This window comes from Callospermophilus lateralis, unplaced genomic scaffold (assembly GCF_048772815.1).
Source record: "Callospermophilus lateralis isolate mCalLat2 unplaced genomic scaffold, mCalLat2.hap1 Scaffold_103, whole genome shotgun sequence".
NCBI lineage: Eukaryota > Metazoa > Chordata > Mammalia > Rodentia > Sciuridae > Callospermophilus > Callospermophilus lateralis.
This window is the reverse complement of record NW_027510486.1, coordinates 1,826,048-1,848,256: the sequence shown is the minus strand read 5'-3', so window position 1 is coordinate 1,848,256 and position 22,209 is coordinate 1,826,048. Positions and strand designations below refer to the sequence as shown.

The 22,209-nt window shown below is 32.1% G+C and overlaps 1 protein-coding gene across 1 annotated transcript in view; it reads left to right on the top strand.

Moving 5' to 3' along the window:
* LOC143639973 (DENN domain-containing protein 1B-like) overlaps positions 1-22,209 on the top strand; it is a 102,582-nt gene that overhangs the window by 60,650 nt on the left and 19,723 nt on the right. The window contains exons 12-13 of the mRNA XM_077107978.1: positions 2,650-2,775; positions 14,464-14,565. Of these exons, the coding sequence (XP_076964093.1) occupies positions 2,650-2,775; positions 14,464-14,565 (228 nt within the window). The remainder of the gene's footprint in view (positions 1-2,649; positions 2,776-14,463; positions 14,566-22,209) is intronic.

The following is a 22,209-nucleotide window of genomic DNA, read 5'->3' as shown; positions in this document are numbered from 1 at the left end:
ATTGCTATTTTCAATCCCACATATTTGTAGGAAATTAGATGGTATGCTCATGAAGAATAAACACTGTCCAATAGAAATCCAATAGAAATATAATGTGAGCCACATATGTAATTTAAAATTTTTAATCTCATTAAAATTCCAAAGAATTTGATGAAATTAATTTTAGTGATATATTTTATTTATCCCATACTTACAATACTGTTTCAAAATATAATCAATATAAAAATTATTCATGAAATAGTTTCTATTTTACACTTAGAGTAAATCTCAGTTTGGATGAATGACATTTCATTTGGACAGTGCAGTTCTAGAACACATATTTTCATTTTCTATACATTCATACAAAGCTCAGAAACTATGACTGGGTAACTAGAAGTAAAGGTTTAAAGTTTATGATTTGGTCAGGAAGGGATTGTGAGATTGATACTCCTGGATAGCTCAAGCAACAGTCATGCAGTCAAGGGCATAATGGAGTAAAACCAGAGGAGTGGGTACACTTGATTCCATTGCCTGTGCACAAAAGTATTATGCTTATTCAAAGAATAATGTGTGCTTAATTTATAGAGAGCTAATTTATCAATTTCCTATTTTATTAAAAAGTACACTTTTTTGCACACATATAAAGCATGACTTATTTGTTTTTAATTTTTAAAAGCAAAAATTAAAAATTCCCCAACCCATTTAGGTTAAATAATATTTCTAAAAATTGAGAACATTTTCTTTTCCTTCCATCGTAATATATTTTGGGGATAGTAATTAAATATGTACCCTGATATTCATTTCTACAGTTTTATATTTTAAAACCGTTTGAAACTTAGAAAAAAATAATATTATTCAAACTAGAATAAAGAGCATTAAGACAGAAGATTTATTTTTGTATCCTTCAACTGTATTATTATTTGGATATGTGGATTACCTAAAAATGTTCATTTATTGAGGTTAGATTTTAATATTAAAAGTTCCCTCTTAAATGAATCCTGGTATATGCACTTTGTGGGCTAAATGAATTAGGCTCTAAACTTTTATCTGAATCTATGGAGCTTCGATGTAAATTGAAAAGATCACAGCTATGGGGAGAAGACCTATACCGCAAAGGCCTTTCTGCATAGATTATGAACATCATAACTCAATAATTTTTTCAAAACTATGGTTATAACTGGACCCATTGGGGGTCTGTTTCTTTGATCAGATCACAGCAACTGTGACTTCACACTGGAAAATGTCACCACTGTGCAGGTTTATCACCTGTAGAGCTGCTCTTTCCTCTGATGCTGTGCTCATTTCTAATTAGCATTATTCAAAGTTTAGTTGTTAATTAGGTTGACACTTCAATTACAATTATCATCTACAAGACTAGTCAGGACTACTTGTATAAGGAAATAAAAATATTCCTTTTTGCATATATGTGTAAAGGATAAATGACATTATTTTATTATCTGGTAGTTTCATACAGTAAGAACATGCTCGGTTAAGGGAGGAATCCAATTGGAATTTGTCTCAGTTTTTATTAAGAAAACAGAATTGTTACATAGTTTCACACTTCTGTTTTAAGCATTGATGGGGGTTGTATATGAGGATCAATATTTTTAAATATAAATACTATAGTTTTCCGTTTTATGTGAAAGAAATTAATGAAGTGAATTTGATGCATAGGAGCATGTTATATATCTTCTCCCAAAAAAATCAGTTTACATCAGGAGTAGAACTCACTTAAACATTAATTTGATAATATTGTTCTCTAAAGTACGTAGCACTTGAAATTAAAGGATGGAATATGTCTGAAAAATGATAACACATTTAGGTGACTTTTAAAATCATACAAATTCCTAGATGAATCTTTCTTAATTTAAAAACATTAGTACTTTTTTGATTACTGGATTATAATATAGTGATATTGAACTTAAGGCCAGCATGTGGTAGTCTGAAAACTAGAAAGAAAGTGTATATCATATATTTTCCTCTTATTAGCTACATAGTGAGGGCAGGTTAATTCATATCTTTGCACCTCTTATCTCTTCATTCATAAATGGTATATGAATTCTTTTATTAGAAGACTATTGTGAATATTAAATGAGACAATGTGTAACATTTGCAGAACATAATTTTCCACTCATGGTACGGTCTCAATAAGTTTATCTCTTCTTCCCTCTTTTTTTTCTAATAATGACAAAACATATCAACAAATGACTGGAAAATTACATATGCAAATGAAGCTTCCAAAAGTAAAATAAAATTCTAAGTCATCCTGAAGAACCCACAACAAATAACCTTACATAGCAGAAATGAGCTATATTCAATGAGCTTCACCTCAAAACAAGTGGACACATGTTGTAATTGCTAAAAATCTGCCGAAAAGTGGCTCACAAGCAGTTTACTGTAAAATAATTAAAGCTTATTTATGTCAAGAGGGCTTGGGAAAAAAAAAAGAGAGCATAAACCAATTTGCATTAGCACGTTACTATTCACTCCTGCTTTGGTTTCAATTAACAGACCAGCAGGTGCTCACTGCAGTTAAAAAGATAAGCTATCAGGAAGAAGGATGAATTTTTGGCTGACCTGCAGACACTGTGGTTTGCCTGCTGATTGGGTTCGTACCTCGCTGTACCAATTTCTGAGGTGTTAATTTAACTGTTCTTCTCTGTCATGCAGGTCTTGGACTTGAAAAATAAACTGAAGAAACAGTCTACAGCTACCGGTGATGGACTAGCTAGGGCCTTTCTTAGGGCACAAGCTGCTTTGTTTGGATCCTACAGAGATGCTCTGAGATACAAACCTGTAAGCATTTTATTTCATGACTATTGTATAGTTTTTTGGAATGAGGCAAAAGAAAGAAACATCATTTTAATATCACACCTTAAAAAAGCATCATGACTATCTTATAAAATCCAACATAGTATACTATAAAACATCTCCAATTCCTTGGCTTTCTGTGTTAAGTTTTTTGGTAAACTTTAGTTAATACTTCCCACATTCTTTTGCATATCACCTTATTAAAATTCTAAAAATGGAACACTTACCTTTTAACTAATTAATTGTGTTCAAACATAAAGCACTTATCTGATCTTGTTAAAATTATTAAGAAATTCATCAATCAAACTTATTTAATGAATTTAAATATGACAAGTACAATGTGAAAGTTTAAGAAGTTAAAACTGAAAATTTTTGCAATATTTGGAAACTTAATTGTTTGCCTAATGTGTAACACTTTTCTAAAGTGGGCTTATCTATTTAGTGTATTTTGACTCATTTTGCTGTTAATTTCACCTTCTAAAAATGGTTATTGTGTAGAATTATAGCCAAGTTTTTATGTGGTCTAATCTGCATTATTGATTAAGGTATGTTAAGTTGATTTATAAAAATGATTATACTACTGTTCCATGACCAGAGAAATATATTTCAAAGGATAAAAGCATAGAACTAGTAAAAGTAATACAAAGACCTGCTGTTTATTAGGAAGTTTACTAAACTGTAGTACCCTTAGTCACTAGACTTTGATCTTATTTGTAGAATGAGAATTCTTATAGTTTCTCTATCTTTCAGGGTTGGTTTGTAAATCCCTATTGTAAAGTAGGAAGTATTAAACATATGTGGATGTGTTTAAGGGTTATTGAGTTATTGGAAGAGTCTTAAATGCATGAGCATATTGGCTGCTGTCTCTAAGTAAATGTGTATGTCCATTTTACATGCTCTGTTAGCTTTATGTTAGCTATAACAAAATACCTGTGGTAATCAACTTATAAAAGGGAAGGCTTTATTTTTAACTCACAGTTTTGGATGTTTCAGTCCATGGTCCATTGGCCTCATTGTTTTTGAGCTTTGGGAAGTCAGCTCGCTTTTGCAGGGAGCACGTGCAAAGCTCCTTATCCTTACTTCATGGCTGGGACACAAAAATTAAGGAGAAAGGGTCCAGGATCTTAATATCCTCTTCAGGGGTACATACTCAACAAATGGAAGACCTCTCCTTAGACTGTGTCTTAAAAGATATCACCATCTCCCAATAGCTCCACTGGCTGAAAGACTAAGCCTTAACATGTGGGGCTTTCAGGGACACTTATCTAAACCATAGCACATGCTAATGCTTTAAATGTATGCATTTATAGAACTCATAGTACCATACATAACATACAGAGCTCATATGGGAGAGCCTTAAATATTGTTGTTAGGATCTCACTCTTTGCAAGACTAGAAAAGAGTTATCTACTTTCTAATAAGGCATATACATATTCAATTTATTCAACTTAAAACAGAAAGAATAGTTTGAAAGACAAAATTAATGATTTATTATGATTATAGGATTTTTTTGTAATAGGAATTGATTTTGAGTTTATAGTATAGGAAAGAAGGTTAAAATATAATTTTGCATAATTTTACCACATTTAAATACTTATTCATCTTTATAAACTAACTTTTTCTTTTTGTTTTCCTTCTAAAATTTGTGAAAAACTACAGATTTGAGGAGAGAAGTAAACTGAAGTGAGAAGAGAAACATTTTTTAATAGATTTAAATTGTCAATATGTTGGGTACAGTGTGGAATGATTAAAATAGCATGTTTTTAACATTTTGAGCTTCATTGAGCAGACAGGAATATAAGATTTCCATGATTTTCAGTTTTTTCAAAACAATCTTGAAAGCCATAATCTCAGTACCTGTTAGAAATACATAATTTTATCATAGAATATCTTTGTTTTTATTGATCCTATTTGTTAATTTTTCTAATTTTTTCCTTTTAATTTTTGATATTTTCTCTTTTTTATTGCTAGTTCTTTTAGGGAGCTGGGGAATAGTATTTTCATTTTGTATGCATTTTTATTGACTTTGAAAAGTTTTTAAAGTTATTGAAAACATTCAGGTTTTTTAAAAATTTGTTTTTCAAAAGTAACAGTATTCAAGGGAAACTATTCATATCTTTATTATGTTTAAAATGTGTTTTAAGCCATTTTCTTTACAAATTGATTGTGTCATAATTTATTAAAATGATTGCTTTTTTTCAAGATTATTTTTGGTCATTTGTGTAATAGTTATATGTACTTTATATATTTTTGATAGATATAAATAAAGATGGATCAAGTGTTGAAATTACAATATTTCATGGTTTTGCCTATTCATGAATATATTTTAGTAGAATCTTCTTACTAGTAGAGTATAACTTTAAAGGAAAAACCTACTAAATACCTTTAAGGTGGATATAAATTCTTTCATTAGGCCTAACTTTTTAAAGTTTTATGATTGTTCATGGGTATAAAAATGAGTCATTATTTCCTTTACTGACAACACTTAAAATGTGTTTAGGCCCAGACTAACCAGGGTGTCAAGCTATCTCTTCACCTGATGCTGAGCAAGTAATCTGTCTCCCTTTTACTTTCTTTCTATAACTTTGACCTCAGTTTATATAATTCTGCCTGAGGCACTAGTAATCTCAAACTTCTCAGGCTCCCAAACCTTTATTTATAATTTTCTTTCTTTCTGGCAGTTCTTTAATTTCCTTTGATTTTAATGTTCAGCCAAATTACTTCCTGATTCTTGACTCCATACTTCATGCCTGATCCTTTCTTTCTGTGAACTGTATATTAATTTTCCTTAATATACTACTTCTCCAATGTTCACTGATTATTTTCTTGTTATTTTTACTTATACTTGTAATTTTTGATTGCTGGGCACCCATTAGATGCCAGACATTGATAGGCCCTAGAGATAAACACTTCCATTTAATTTTTACAAGCCTTCAAAACATTACCTTTTTATTTTAAAGTTAAACACAATGATAATCATAGAGTTAGAAAAACCTCACTGTGTTTCCCTAGCTAGTGAACAGTAGGACCTGGATTAGATTGTTCTTTCCACAGTCCCTCTCTCCAGTGTAACATGTTCCTGTTCAATCTTGCCTGTTATCATAGACTCATGAAGGTACATTTCCTAAAGCTGTATGTCTTCTTAAATGAATGTGTTGGGCCTCAGAAAAATGATACCCCAAGCTGTGCTTTGACGTGCTGATCCAGAGGAAGTCTCAGAACTAAGGTTTCTCTGACCTTCTTGCCTTCTTTACCCTATACCTGCTGTGTCCCTCAATGTCTTTGGTCCTTTCTTCCCAAAAGCACAGGACGACTTTCTCTGAGATTGCCTTCCCAGAAGGAAGGCAGTTGTTATGAAATCTTATCATATAACCAGAAACATTAACTGTCAGAGACAATACCATTGCCATGGCCATAGGGTAAATTAAAGTATGGTAACTTTAACTTACCCTATGGGCATGGGTAAGTCTGTATATGTATCTAGTGTATAATGATGGAAATCAGAGTAATTAGCATTTCCATCTCCTCAAACATTTATTATTCCTATTTGTTGAGAAACTTCAAACTTTTCTAGCTGTTTTTAAGTATATCATAGATTGTTTGAGACTGTAGTTTCCCTTCTAGACTATAGAACACCAGAAGTAATTTCTCCTAAAAGTATTTTGATGCTCATTATTAAACCCAAGACTTTATTTCTTCTTAATCAGTTTTTGTTTTCTTTTAGGACTTTAAATATATCATCCCAATATCTTTTGGCCTCTAAGGTTTCTGATGGGAAATCTGATTTTGTCTAATGAGATTGCTGTAGTCATGACTTGTCACTTTTCTCTTGTTGTTTTTAGAATTCTATCTTTATCTTTGATTTTTCACTTTGACTGTAATATGCCCTGGAGGTCTTTATTGATTGAGTATACTTAGGATCATTTGAAATTCCTGAATCTGGATATCCATATGTCTTTCAAGACTTATTTTCAATTATTTTATTAACTTGGATTTTCCTGTATTTAATATCTTTTCTTTTCTCCTTTCAGAACACTCATAAGATGAATATTTCTTTGTTCAACATTGTCCTTTATGCTTTTAAGAATTTTTTCATTCTTCTTATTTATTTTTTTCTTTTTGTCTGAATGGGTTATTTCAAAATATCTGTCCTAAAGTTTATAAGTCTTTGTTCTGCTTGGTTCTATTTTTTGTTGAAGTTCTCAATTGCATTTATTTCATTGATTAAAGTTTTGGGCTACTGAAATACTGTTTGCCTCCTTTTTATTATTTTTCTTGGTCAAATCTCTCATTTATATCATGAATTATTGTCTTCACTTTGTTCATTTGTTTATCTGTATTCTCTTGCATATCACTGAGTTTTTACTTAGAATTGTTATTTTGAATTCCTTTCCAGGTATTTCATAGATGTCCTTCTTTCTCATGGGTATCTGTTTATGGATAATTATTGTGTTGCTTTGGCAGTATCATTCTTTCTTGCTTTTGGTGATTTTACTTATATGTCTGCATTTCCAGTGTAACAGGAATCTTTTCAAGTTGTAAGGAGTAGCTTTCATAGGAAAGGAATTTTTTGTTCAGGTGTGTAGTGTAGGATGTTGGGTAGGTAGATGCTTTGGCTTTGGGTCTAAGTGAGCACAGTATAGCCTTCATGTGATTTCTTTAACTGTGATCAATGTTAGCCATGTCTACATATGCCTCTGTAGTCTAGACAGCAGCATTTTGGGGTGTGTGTGTGTGTGTGTGTGTGTGTGTGTGTGTGTGTAAAGGTAGGTAGTAGTACAGTTTTACAGTGAATGACTTGTTGCTTCTATGTTATTTCTTTAGCTGTAAGCAGTATTATCCATGTCTACAAGTACCCAGTAGTCTAGACTGCTGCTGTTTTTGGAGAGAGTGGTACAATTTTGCAGTGGATGTGGATTATCAAATATGTATGTCCTCAGGCCCTACAGAGTTGAGTGTTAACAGTGGTGTAGCTTTCAGCAGCTGCGACCACAATCCTAGAGCCATGGGATGCAGAGGGGACTTTCTGTAGATCCCAGGAGTCAAATATAAGTGATCCTATGGTTTGTGGTGGCAATAGCAACAAACATTCCCAGTATCACAGGACATTCACAGGACTATCTCTATGGCTTGCTAGGTGAGCATGGGTAATACTGGAGTTTTTCGCAGCAGCAGTCCAGTCCCAGTCCCAGAGTATTGGGATACAGAGGGGCCTGCTCTTTGCTCTGTGAGGTAGGTGTTGGTTCTGAGGACTTTTAGTAATATCAGTCAATATATTGGGATGCTCATGGAACCCTGAGGCATAGAGTCTAGCAGTGATTCTGTTCTAAAGATGGTGCTGTGCTGCAGTGACTTGATTTCTGGGGTTGAAAATTGAATTAGGGGTTGGGAGGGGCTCATTGTGAGTTCCTTCTCTGGGTCCAAGCAGTTACATGGACCCTAGGCAGCTCCTTCAACTGGATTAAGCCTGTGAGGCTGTGGAACTCTCCTCTACTTAGAACTGCTGACACGCTGTGATGATGGTGGTCACTTTTCCCCATAACTTTTTCCTGACATTGTGAAGTTCCTTCTGGCTGAGGAGCAAGGGTCACAGTTGCAGTACGCTTTGTTCTTCTCTGTGCTGCCATTCTGTGTTTCCATGCTATTTAGGGTTCCTGTTACTCCTGTGCTGAATTTCAGTTCTGCCTTAGTCACATTCCTTGTGATGCAGCCCTTTGTTTGTTGCCCTGTTTATCCCTGTGCTGGAGTTGAATGCCAGGCCATCTCTTCAGCTGTCTTATAACTTTCTCCAGAGGGTTTTTACCTATTCTTCTCAGGAATGCTATGAGAGATTACCTGGGAAACTTTATCTAAATAATGAGACAACCAGCCTTTGTTCACAGTGAAGTTCAACCCCTCACCTCCCCTTCAAAGTAGAAAAAAAATTTGTCTCAGTCTATTTTCTGTTTTCTAGGCTTAATTTCCTTCTCCCCATGAGAGAGGTATTTAATCTTCAACTATCTGACATACCCCCCACTTTTTTTGGTACTAGGCATTGAACCCAGGAGTGTTTTCCCTCTGAGCTGCACTCCCAGCCCTTTCTTTGGGTGTTGTTTTTTTTTTCATGTTTGTTTGTTTGTTTGTGAGACAGGGTCTCCCTGAGTTGATTATGGGCTTCACTGAGTTGCCCAGGCTGGTTTTGAGGGCAATCCTCCTGTCTCTGCCTCCCAAGTCTCTAGGATTACAGACTGCCACCATGCTGGATTATCATCAGACCCTCTGAGTTGCAAAAAATTTGTGTCAGTCCCCTGCATATATCCACATTAAATAACTTTGCATGCTGTTTCTGCCTTTAATCTGTCTATTGTCATTTAATTTGAAAGTTGTCATGCCAAATTTCAAAGTATTTGAGAAAATTAGCTTTACCCCTACAAAGATGTACAATTTACACTTACAAAAAGATTAGATTGAATGCAAAAATCTTAGAATTTTCTCAAAGAGATCAGGTTGTATATCATTGCATTGTGTGTATATTAATTGGGGAAACTACTTGCTATCTAAGCTATGTTTTCCAAATAATAGTTGTTTTTGTTTATTTTAATCTTAGATAACTGCCTCTACTCAAATAGCTTTATCCTCTTCTCTCCAATCTTTTAATTCTTCTTTTCTCATCTTTATCTTGGTATTTCTATAAGCAGGACTGAGTATATTGTACTGAAAGGAAATTTTGATTTTTCTCTTTTTTTTCTTTTCAATAGCAAATAATATAAAGTAGAAAGCAGTGATGGAAAACATCACAGTATAAGAATATACTTCTTATTCTGTTTATTCAGATTTATTATAAATACAATTTATACATTTAGAAAATATTATATTGAACATTTCTTCTACAGTAGTATAAAGAAAATTATAAAAGAGAATTATGGAAATGAATCTATAGGAAACAGAAGAAATGTGTAAGACACCTATTGAATATATGCATCATTTTTCTAGGTAAAATAATAGCTTTTACCATCTCCTCAAAAAACAAATAAACCCAAACAGGTTAAGATTCACTCATGTAGAATTGGTAAAACCAGTCATAAATTACTTTTCTAAATCAACATGGAGAGTCTTATCTCTATTACATAGTTATTATCTCTATTACATAGTTAACATACAGTGTTTAAATATTTTTTTAATCATGGGAATGAAGTGCTCAGAATTGTGTATTATAAACCTGAAGGTAGGGAGGCAAATAAGGCTGTTTCTTCACAGAGAAGAAAGGACTCAGTGAGGAGCATCAAGGTTGGCCAGAAGGCTCAGAACTGAGTGACTTTGAAGAAGGCAGTAGTACTGAAGAACCAGTCAGATGTAATTGGGAAGGAAAGCCCTCCCGGATGATTTGTGTATATCCATGTAAATACCAAATGCATGTGCTAACTTATTGTATGAATTAGGTACTTGACAGAGTAAACCACCTTGCATCAGAGCCAGGAATTGAAAGTGGGACACAGGAAGGGACCAAGGTCCCACAGTCCCCTTTGAGGTCATGCTTCTAATGACCTATTAATCCCTCCAAGATCTAACCTCCTCAAGGCTGCACCATTTGCCAATAGCACAACTCTAGGGAGCAAGCTTTTAAAATATGGACCTTTGGAAGATACTTAAGATCCAGAACATAGCAGCTAGCTATTACTAAAAATTAAATTTTAGAAGTAATATATGATAAAAATTCCTTTAATCAAGGAAAAGTACTCATCTTTAATCTCCAAAAGGAAAACATTGTCATAAACATGACAGTATTTATAGTTTCTGTTTTAGATAACAATAAAGGGTCTTTAATTGTACCTTTGTATGTCACTGTGTCAAAAACTGTTAAAAATCAAAGTCACAATTTTGACTAACAGCTAATGCTGAAGAAATGTTTGCTTAGTAAATTAAGGGGAAAATACCTGATTATCCTAAGAACATAGTTTATTCCTTTGAATATGTAAGGTTCTGTCATTTGTTAAAAGTTAATCAAGCTTTTCTGAGTTGCCTTAAGCATTGCTAATGTATCAAAAGTAAATTACTTTTAAAATGAAGATTGCTTAGGAACCTGGGCCTTACTTTGATTAGTTGGAAGAGTTGCCATTCAAATATTTTTTGGATTATATTCCTTTAAAACATTATCACTTAGTAAAGTTGTTGAATTTAGTGATTCAGAATAAGCCATTTATACCCAGGGCTAGCATCTATAATTTAAGATGCTACTTATTAAATCTTTGCTTTAAGATTTCCATTTATGAAATTTGTAATAGTGAACTCTTCTGGTTTTTCTAATCTTGGTTGAAAAGTACCATTTACTCATCCCTCACAGTTTTGTGGTTCCTAAAACATGTTTAGGTATTCATTCATCTCATTAACCATGTTTGAGTATTGATGGACCTTTTGACTTTAGAGATGGTTTCTGCTAAAGAAATGTTTGGATTGTATCTAGCATTTTCTTTCTGCTTTCTTTTACTAAATGTGGAGGAAATTTCTATTAATTGCTTCAGCAAAAATGTAAAAATTTTCTCCAACTACTATGGGACAGGTAAGACTTTGCTTTTGATAATAAAGTTTCCATTTTTATATCACTTGTAAAATATTTCATAAGATTGGTGATTATCTTGTTAGTTTCTTAAATTGTGGTATAGAAAAATTTATTTTTGCAATATGTAGCAAATTAATGCATAATCTATTAATATTATCTAACTTTTCAAATTTAACCAAAATGCTAAATCTAATTTAGAAAAATCAGTGTCTCTTTCCATTTTAAGTTGCTGAATCATAGCCAAATGAAACATTGGTAGGTAGGTGTTATTTTTTCAAGACACATCCTGTCAGTGGCCTTGGAATAAACTGGTATAATATATACAAAAAGAAGATTTTACTATTAATGATTAAAATGTTACAGTTTGAATATAAGGCTTCTTTTTTTGTTGATTTGTGTGCTGATATATTAGCACTGGGGGAAATTTATTTTTTCATGGTTAATAAATTCTGAAAGTAAACTTGCTATTCCTTACATAAAAATAACATTGGGATTCTTGAAAGGAAAATGCTATATAATCTGAAAATCATTTATTATCATTTCCTCTGAGAACCTGCACATATTTGAATATTCCCAGGAGAGACCTAGCAGAATCTTTCAGAGATTATTAAATTTAAATAAACTATCAGTATGCAGACATTTTTGCTTAGTTTGTTTATTCTCCTTATATAATGGTGACATTACATATTAGGTCCCATTGCATTAAGGAACTTCATGAGTAAAATACTGATATTTTAGATTACATTTCACATTTTTGTACAGTATGATTTTTTTCCTGACACCTTCACTGCAAACTCCTACTAAGTCCTGCACATCTTATGGCAAAAGATATCATCTTGTGAAAATTTCTTCTCCAGAGTTTAGTTCCAGAATTTCGTTTCAGATTTCCAGAGTTTATAGGTAAGACTTAAGGATAACTTTTCAAAACAGAGAAGAATCACCAAAGAGATGCTGTAAAAAGGCAGTGATTATTCAGAAGAAGGAAAAGTTACTTTTTTCTATTGAAGAAAATTCAACACTTAGTGAGATAAATCATGTGTTCCATATGGAGAAGATTTATGCCTCCAGGGGGCAGTTCTAAATAATTTTTTCTGCAACAAGTAGTTGATAGGTCAAGTTTAGATAAGATCAGGTAAGGAGGGCATGTACTTCATAGCATATGGCTCTAATGATACCTTTTTCCTTCCTATTCATTAGTCACTATGCAAATGACTCAGTCACATTATACTGAATAATCTTGAATCTGCTCTGATTATGTTTTAAAAGTGAATCAAGTATAAACATTGATGTTTTTACTATTATCAGTAACAAACTACCTAGAAAGCTTCTTAAAATAGTATCTAATATATTATTGTTTTTTTCTTTAAATATAGTGGCAAGTAATGTTGGTACTTCCTTTCTAGAAAGTTTGTTCTCCTCTCTGTAATATGAATGTCATTCTTGTTCTAGTTCATTTTATGTTTTCCTGATATACTTTTATTTATGCTCCTTCATTTGACATTTCCATCAAAATGATTCTAGTTTGGGTTCCTTTCTATTGCCTCATCACTGTCCTAAAGAGCAAAATTCAGTTATTTTTGTTATTATGTTGAAATTGTCACATGAAGAGTTTTCCTTTTGTTTTTATGTTTCTATCTCATTACTCTTTGTTGCCACAGAATCATATGTTTATTTACTGTTTCTGTGAATGAACAATATAGCATTAAACAACAGATTAGATAGCAGATAGAAATTTCTTAATTGCATGAACCATTTTCTATACTGGGTGGTAAGCCTAACTTTAATATGCATTTCTGTATAGATAATTCTTAAGTATATCAAATTACAGACATTTCCATGTTCTTCTTGAGCACTTTGCATTCACCATGCTATAGTAGACACTGCTGGTTCACTGCCTAGACCTCCTGTACTGGCTGGTGATCCTTTCAGTGAAAAATTGCTTTGGATAAATAGGAGGTGCCTTTACAGGGAGAGAATGTGCTTTCCCTTATTACTCCCCTCCACAAGGGGAGAGCAAGCCAATGATACATGCAGTATTACAAGTTGGGATCAATTCTGTGTTATAATTAGTGCTTTCCCCTGTGTAGTTAGGTAGAAGCTGATCTATGAATCTGATCCCATTCTTGCTTGGCTTTTTTTCTCCTTTCCTTATTTCCTCTAGTATCTTTTCTCATATTAATTCTCCAACAAGTTATTTGAACAACAATCCCTATCTGGGCCTCAGCTGAGAATACGATTTAAGATGCACATCCAAATTTATTTCAACAACTTTTCATTAAATACATTTTCTTTCTGTATTTGTAGTGTTTGATAAATGATACCATTTTATTACCCTCAATTAGAAATCTCACCTATTCTGGTGTAGAATTATTTCCCAGGCTTTTGTTTCTGAACATCCTTTTATTCTTTCAAGTTATTAAGGACAACATGAGAATTGCTAACACGATTCATTGTAATGAATGAGTCATTGTCCTTAGTCTCTGTTTTTATTTTGATCATAAAGTTCAGTCACTTATGTTTATTTGTGTTGAGTGGGCAGAGGGTGGCATTTAGGTTGATGAGGGAAATAGCAGGTGGTAGGGATCAGCCACTGAATGATGACAGATATTTTGCAGTCAAATAAGAATAAGTGGAACAAGTGGAATCTGTAGGACTTGAAATTTAAGTCCTTGTTCATTTGAAGAGGGAGCATCTGGTACAGCTATCACAAGATGGTTCTAGAGATATGATTACTTAGCACTTAGGATAAGTAAAATCAGATGCCAAGTGGAATTTATCATAAAATATATCCAATCAGAATTATATTTGCAATTATGAAGATAAGGTGATTGTAAGCATTTCATTGATTTCAAAACAAATTAATTTTATAACAACTAATGGAAACAGCAAAATCATTTAATAATTGTCATATTATTATATAAGTATACATATTATAATAAGTATACATATTATTATGTATTTTAGAAGATTTTTAGTACTGGAACATTTCAGATAGCCTGAAATCCAGCTATTATGTATCAAGGTCTATTTGTTGATTCCTTGTCATATACTCTATGACTCTCCATGTACCTCCTAAAAGAGACTGGTTCTTTAACTGTCTTTATATTGATGCCCTGAAAATCTTCATTTCTATTTAGGGTGAGCCTGTCACTTTCTGTGAGGAAAGTTTTGTAAAGCATCACTCAAGTATGATGAAACAGCTCTTGGAAACTGCTGTTAACCTTCAACTTTTTAAGCAGGTAAGAGTGGATCTACACATTTTTAGTCTGTAACAGAACATTGTCATTTTTGCACGTTTTCATCATCCTGAAACTGTGTCCTAATCCTGAGTAAAGTCTTTTTCTAGCATTTTATAATTTTTTTTTAAACTCAGTAGCTAGCTATGACCTAGCAGTGCAGAAATATTATGTAATAACTTTGCTATTAAAAGGAACTAATGAAAAAATTGCTAAGCTCCAGGTTTCACTGAGGAAGGGCATATATCCACAAAAGAAAACACAACATGAGTAGTTTTTAAGCAGGGAATGTGAGGAGGAGTTATTTTGGAATGGTAGATTGATATGGTAAAAAATAACTAGGATAGTCTCAGTGTTATCTAGTTTATAAAATAATTTACAAAATGAATATTTAACTAACCTCTTAAGCTTTGTAAAAGACTTTTCATAATTATGAATTTAAAATTTAGGGGGAAATTATGGTTATACCATATGTCCTGATTTTCAGTTCAGAAAATATAATTTCCATTTCAAAAAAGTTGTAGCTTGACATTGGAATTCAGAAATTTTGGTATACTAGTTTTTTCCTCTCATTATACAGTCATAGCAAGTATCTTAAGCTTTGTTGTCTTAGTTTTGGTTTACATAATTTAAGTCCTTAAAATTTGCATTTCTTCTTTGAAATGACAATTTTAAGAGTAACGTTGATGTTGTGAATTTAGTGTTAATGAAGAACAGTGGTATTTCAAATACTGCTCAAACAGGATAAAAATATGTAATGCCTTGGAGGAGCTGATGACCCTAATAGTAATTTATTTAGACTCTTGGGGGAAAATTCCTTATAGCTTAAAATATTCTTCAAAATAAGTCAGTAAAGAAATCAGCATGGCAACAAATTAATATATTATCTATATTCTATGGAAATTTTAAAAAATAATCTGAGATTTGAAAGTATTTAGATAATATAACTGTCTTTTAATATATAAAGGAAAGGCTTTCTATATATAAACTTTTAGGATCATGTATTTCAGGACCAGAGATGTCTTGTTATTTTCCAAAGATATAGTTGTATACTTTGGAGTTCCCTATACCTAGATGTATCCAAGCGTATAGTGAATTACTTCCTAGGGTTATAAGGAGGATCAAATAATAGTGCTTTATAAGCGCTGAAGAATATAGTACAGTGTATTCCCAAGTTAGTCATCCAGTATGGGCTTGTTGAATTAAATATTAATGTACCATTTTTGTATCAAGAAGAGATACAACTTTCTATTATCAAGAATGAGTAGTGAAGATCAAATTGTTAAATGGGTCAAGGATTGAATCGGTGGGTAGAATATATAACTTGCTACTTTTGAGTAGAGATTCTGTAACTGGTTTATTACCACTTAATAAGTTAATAAAGCATGGTAAATTTTATTGCATAGTAATTTTTAAAAAGCATTTATAAGAATCATGAAGAATTGGGTTAGATACTTTTCACTTAACAGATGATTGTGCAGAAGTGCATGTTTATTTTCCTTTAAAATACAAATATTGCCACCTACCTAACAGGGTTGTGATAACATTTATGTGTGCTTATATATACACTCAGCATAGTGGTGACACCTTGCAGATGCTCAGTAAGATTTATTGTCCTTCTCATTCTTAGAGGAAATACAATAACATAATCCAAGTCTATGTGGGATTATTTTTAAATTAGTAAAATGAAAAGGCTAAATCTAAAAAAATGAAAATTGTCAATGAAAGTAAAATCCATTTTGTGGACAACTTGAATAGTTTTGCATAGACAAATGTACCATTTTTAGAAGTTGATATCATTTTATGAATCTTAAGAAAGTTATTCTTAAAGATAGCCCTGAAAGTATTTAAAAGAGTCTTGTTGACAGAGTTTTACAAACTTTTTTAAAAGAAAAGTCAGTTGGTAAAAATCTATCAACACAGATGGATCTTCAAAGATTATACTTAGAAATGGCTGAAGGAATATAAAAATTTACTAGGCACAAGTGATTACTATCTATAACAATGATTTTATGATCCATGGTAGATCTAGAATCGGTGTCTCTTTTAGCATGTTAATGCTTCCAGTTTGATAGAATTTGAACCCAGGAGAGCAACATACAGTTTTAAAGAAAGAATTAGAGTAAATTTTTATTTCTGGTAATATGTCAGAGTAGGTTGAGAAATAACTTCTTTACCCAAGCAATTTAAAATGTAGGAGTTGAAAAATATTTTGGCGAAAGGAGGCACAGGAAACAGAGCTCATGGGTCACTTTTTCTGGGTAAGAAGTATAATAGGAGAACTTACTTCCAAAAATCTGGGAGGACTTCATGTAAAAGTAAACAGGAAATAAAGGTACCTTTTCATTTCACTTATTTCCTGGGTATCTGAAAGGAGACTAAAATTTCAAAAAAAATTTCACTATTAAAAATCATTAAACATACAGGGAATCAAATCATGAGTAATATTAAAAGTAAGAGAAACTGACCAAGACTTCAAATACTGGAATTATAAGAAATAGAATATGACATAGCCATGTTTAAGATGTTGAGAGAAAAAAAATCAAGCTTTAATAAAGTTGTTCAGAAACAACTTTAAAGGATATAAAACCAATTTTAAGAATACAGCAAATAATTAGTGAAGCATATAATAATTGAAATTAAAGAAAATTGTTAGGTTTAATTGAAGATCTGTCTTAAATGAAGAGAGATTTAAGGAGTTGAAGATATATCTGAAATAGAAATTATCCAGAATATGGTAGAGACAAAGAAATAGAAGATACAGTGAGATAATAGACATGGAGAGTCTAGAGTAATTCATATAATCAGTTCTAATAGGTAAAGACTAAAAACAGAAGGGAGAAAATAAATGAAATGACTTCACTAGAACCAGTGAAACACTCCATTTTATGGATTTAAAAAGTCCAACATATCCACACCAAGCAAAGAAAAAGAAATCTAATATATTCAGTTACAAAATATTAAAGAGGGATTTTTTTTAAATGATAGGAGAAAAAAGATTACCTTCAAAGGAGAACTGTACTGACTAAACTAACTTTAAATCAACAACAATGAGTATAGATGATCCTGGCCTGATATCTATAACATGTTTAGAAAAAAAAATATGTAGAGTCGGATACCAGTTTAAACACCTTTTAATTACACAAAGGATATGAAGGCATTTCTCAACAAAACCCAGGTTTGCCCCTTGAGCTGGTTTTGTTGATATGTCTACTTGAGTAGGCCACTGTCCCCACTTTATTCATACATTAACTTAGGTTTTGTGATGAAGAAGTATTATAGATATAACTAAAACCCCTAATCATTTGACTGTAAATAATAAAGATTATTGTTATAACCTGACTGGTGGATCAGTCTGAATCACTAGGAAGTCATTAAAAAGAGGAATAAGGAGTCCATGAGAAAAGAAGAGAGAAAGCTATTCCTTAAGAATGAACTCATATAAAATTGGAAGAGGTATGTGTCCTAAAAGATGCATAAATATCAATAAGAAATACAAGAAACATAAAAAAAAAACCAAGGCAACATGATTCCTTTAAAAGTTCACAACTCAGTAGTATCTGATTCCAAAGCAGGATGAAATTCCAGACAAAGAATATAAGTAATTATACTAAAAATGATCATTTAATTCAAAGAGAAAACTAATTAAAAGGTGGATGGTTTAAGGGAAACAATGTAGGATAGAAAAGAGCAGTTTAGTAAAGGAGAGAGCTTCTAAAAAAAGAACCAAAAAGAAATTTTATAGATGACAAACTCAATAGATCAAATGAAAAGTCTCACCAAGAGTAGATCAAAAAGTAGAAAGAAATCAAGCCTTCAAGACTTGGGTGAAGAGTTATCATATTTAGAAAGTAAAAAATAAAAAGAAAAGTAAGAATAAACAAAACCTACAAGTCCTATTTATGATTAAAAGCAAGGTGTGAAATCATGATATAGAAGAAGGAACAGAAGAACAGCCTTGATATTTAGTGAAATAATAGCAGATTCTCTAGTCTTGGGAAAGGTATGATCATCCAGGTATAGGAGTTATTTAGAACTTCAAATACACATGACTGGAAAAGAACATCTCCACATTTATTGAACTTTCAAAATTATAGAACAAGGAAAACTATTGAAAGCTACAGAAGAGAAATACTTACAAAGGCAAACATATCAGAATAATAGCAGATTTCTCTAAAGAAATTTGGAGGGCCTGAAATGATAGATATCAAGCTCTAAAAGAAATAAATGCAATTCTACATAACTATATCCAGTGATGTTATCCTTCACAACTGAAGAAGAAATAAAGTCTTTTCAAGATAAACTAGAGGAATTTATGGCCACTAAACCAGAATTACAGAAAATACTTAAAGGAATTCTACACACAAAAGAGGAAGCAAGATAAACACAATCATGAGAGCATGAGAAAGAATACATCTCCTTAAAAGAGTAGAAAAACTAATAAGAATTAGGAAAGAATAAAATATTATTACCTTATTAGATCATTAGACTTCTAAGATGAATAAAGGAGATTGTTCCAAACAACCAGAAGAAAAACATAGAAAGAGATAGGCCCAAATACAAATGACAGGAAATTGTCCATACCATTCAATAATTATCCTGAATATAAAAGGCCTTAATTCTTCAATTAAAAGAGGCACACTGCCTAATTGAGTTTAAATAAAAATAAAAAAACAAAAACAGAATCTGACAATCTGCTGGAAGCAAGAAACTCACCTCAGTGGCAGACATACAGATACTAGAAGTGATAGAAAGTGAAGTTTCAAATAAGTGAAAACAAAGCAAGAAAGACTAGTTATATTCATATTTGGCAAAACAGACTTCAAGTCAAAATAAGAGACAAAGAAGGTTACTCCATGTTTACAAAGCAAACTGTCCATCAGGAAGATATAATGTTGTAAATATAAATGCACTAAATATTAGAACAACCTCAGATTTATAAAACAAACATTACTGAACATAGTAATGTTTGTTTTATAACATAGTGGGAAACTTTAATATCTGATTCTCACCAATAGATCATCCAGATCAAAAAAATCAACAGAGAAATATCAGAGTTAAATTCCAGTATAGATCAGATGGACTTAACAGACATCTATAGAATATTCTGTCCAACATCTGCAGAATTACATTCTTTTCATTAGCTAATAGAACTTTTTTCAATATAGACCATATTTTGGGACATAAAGAAAGTCAAAGAAAATGAAAAAGGAAATAATTTATTGCATTGCATCAGATCATAATAAAATGAAACTAGAAATCAACAGCAAGAGGAACCACAGGAACTATGTTATATGGAGAGAAAACACTAAACATTCAAAAACTCAGGGGGAGGATTAAGATATTTGTAGAATCAAATGAAAATGGAAACATAACGTAGAACAATATGTGCAATACAGCAAAAGCAGTTCTAAGAGGTAATTTTATTGCTATGAGTGCCCACATTTTAAACAAATGAGAGATCTCTAGTAAGTAATTTGATAATGCATCTCAAGGTCCTGAAAAACAAGAATAGAGCAAACCCAAAAGCAGTAGAAGGAAAGAAATAATAAAGATTGGAGCTGAGCTAAATAAAATAGAGACTAAAATAATGATACAAAGGATCATGAAACACAAAGAGTTAGTTCTTTGAAAAGATAAATAAGATTGACAAACCTTTAGCCAAACTAACCCAGAGGGTGGGGGCAGGGCCAGGGGATGGGAACAAAAAAAATATAAATACAACTGAAAAGGGGTTATTATCACAGATACTACTGAACCAAAGATGATCATTAGGGACTGTTTCGAAAATTTGTACTCCAATAAAATTAAAAATCTAAAAGAAATGGATAAATCTGTAGACGCATATGACCTACAGAAATTGAACTAAGATGATATCAAAAGCTGAATAGATCATTAATAAGCAGTGAGATTAAAGTCTCCCAACAAAGAAAAGCCCAGGACCAGACAGGTACATTGATGAACTTTATGAGACATCTAAAGAAGAACTAACACCAGTGTTCCTCAAATTATTCCATAATGTAGAAAGAGAAGGAATTCTTCCAGACACATTATGCATAGCCAGTATTTCCTATAGAAATACTGATAGATACAACAAACCTGATAGATACAACAAAGAAACTATTGACCAATATCTTTGATAAAAATAGATGCACAACTCCTCAGTAAAAATACATGCAAATCAAATTTGATAACACATTAAAAAGATCATACACCATTATCAAGTTGGTTTCATGCCAGGGCTGCAGGAGATGGTTCAACATGCAAATCAGTAAATGGAATATAGCACATAAAAGAATAAAAAACAAAAATTACATGATAATCTCAATGGATGCATGAAAAGCCTTTGGTAAAATTCATCATCTTTTTATGATAAAAATCTGAAAAATATAAGTGTAGAAGGATCATACCTCAACATAAAGTCTCTACATGACATACTTATGGCCAATATCATACTGAACTGGGAAAAACTAAAAGTATTTCCTCTAGATTCATGAATGAGGCAAGTTCATTCTCACTACTTCTATTTAATATGGTTTTACCACAGCAATCAGCCAAGAGAAAGAAAGAAATGGGATACAAACAGAAAAGAAAGAATTCAAATTGTCCCTGTTTGAAGATGATATGGCTGTATACTTTCAAGAACCTAAAAACTCCACCAAAAGACTGATAAATAAATTCAGCAATACAACAGGGATATACAATATGCAAAGATTAATGTATTTTTAAAATACACCAATAAGCTCACTGAAAACAAAATCAGGAAAACATTCCCGTTCACAATAGCCTTATAAAAAGTCTACAAATAACCAAGAAGGTAAAAGACCTCTTCAATGATAATTATAAAACACAGAAGAAAGAAAAAGAAGATACTAGAAGATGGAAAGATCTCCCATGTTTGTGGATTAGGAGAATTAACATTGTTTAAATGGCCATACTGCCAAATGTAATCTACAGAATCAAGCCAATTCCCTCAAAATGCCAGTGTCATTTTTTCATAGAACTAGAAAAAAATCCTAAAATTTATTTTGAACCACAAAAGACCATGAATAGTCAAAATAATCCTGAGCAAAATGAGAATGCTAGGGTCATCATAGTACCTAATTTTAAATATTCCTTAGAGATATAATAACAAACACAGCATGGTATTAGCATAAAAACTGACATATAAACCAATGGAATAGAATAATAACAAACACAGCATGGTATTAGCATAAAAACTGACATATAAACCAATGGAATAGAATAGAGGACCCAGAAATAAACCCACTCCTGTACAGTCATCTGATTCTCAATAAAGTTGCCAAAAATATAGGCAGCCTCTTTAACAAGTGTGCTGGGAAAATGGCTGTCTCCCAGTAGAAGACTGAAACTAGATCCTTTCACCTTGTACAAAAGTCAACTCAAAGTAGATCAAAGACCTCAATGTAAGCTTGCAACTTTGAAGCAATTAGCAGAGTGAAGAGGCAACTTACAAAATGGGGGACATCTTTGCTAGCTGTTACAGAAGATTAGTATCCAGAATGTGTTAGGAATTCAGCATCAAAGAACGAGAAAAGGGCAAATGAACTGAATAGATGCTTCTCAGAAGAACAAATGGCCAATAAATATATGAAAAAAAAATTGTTCATCATCTTTAGCCATCAG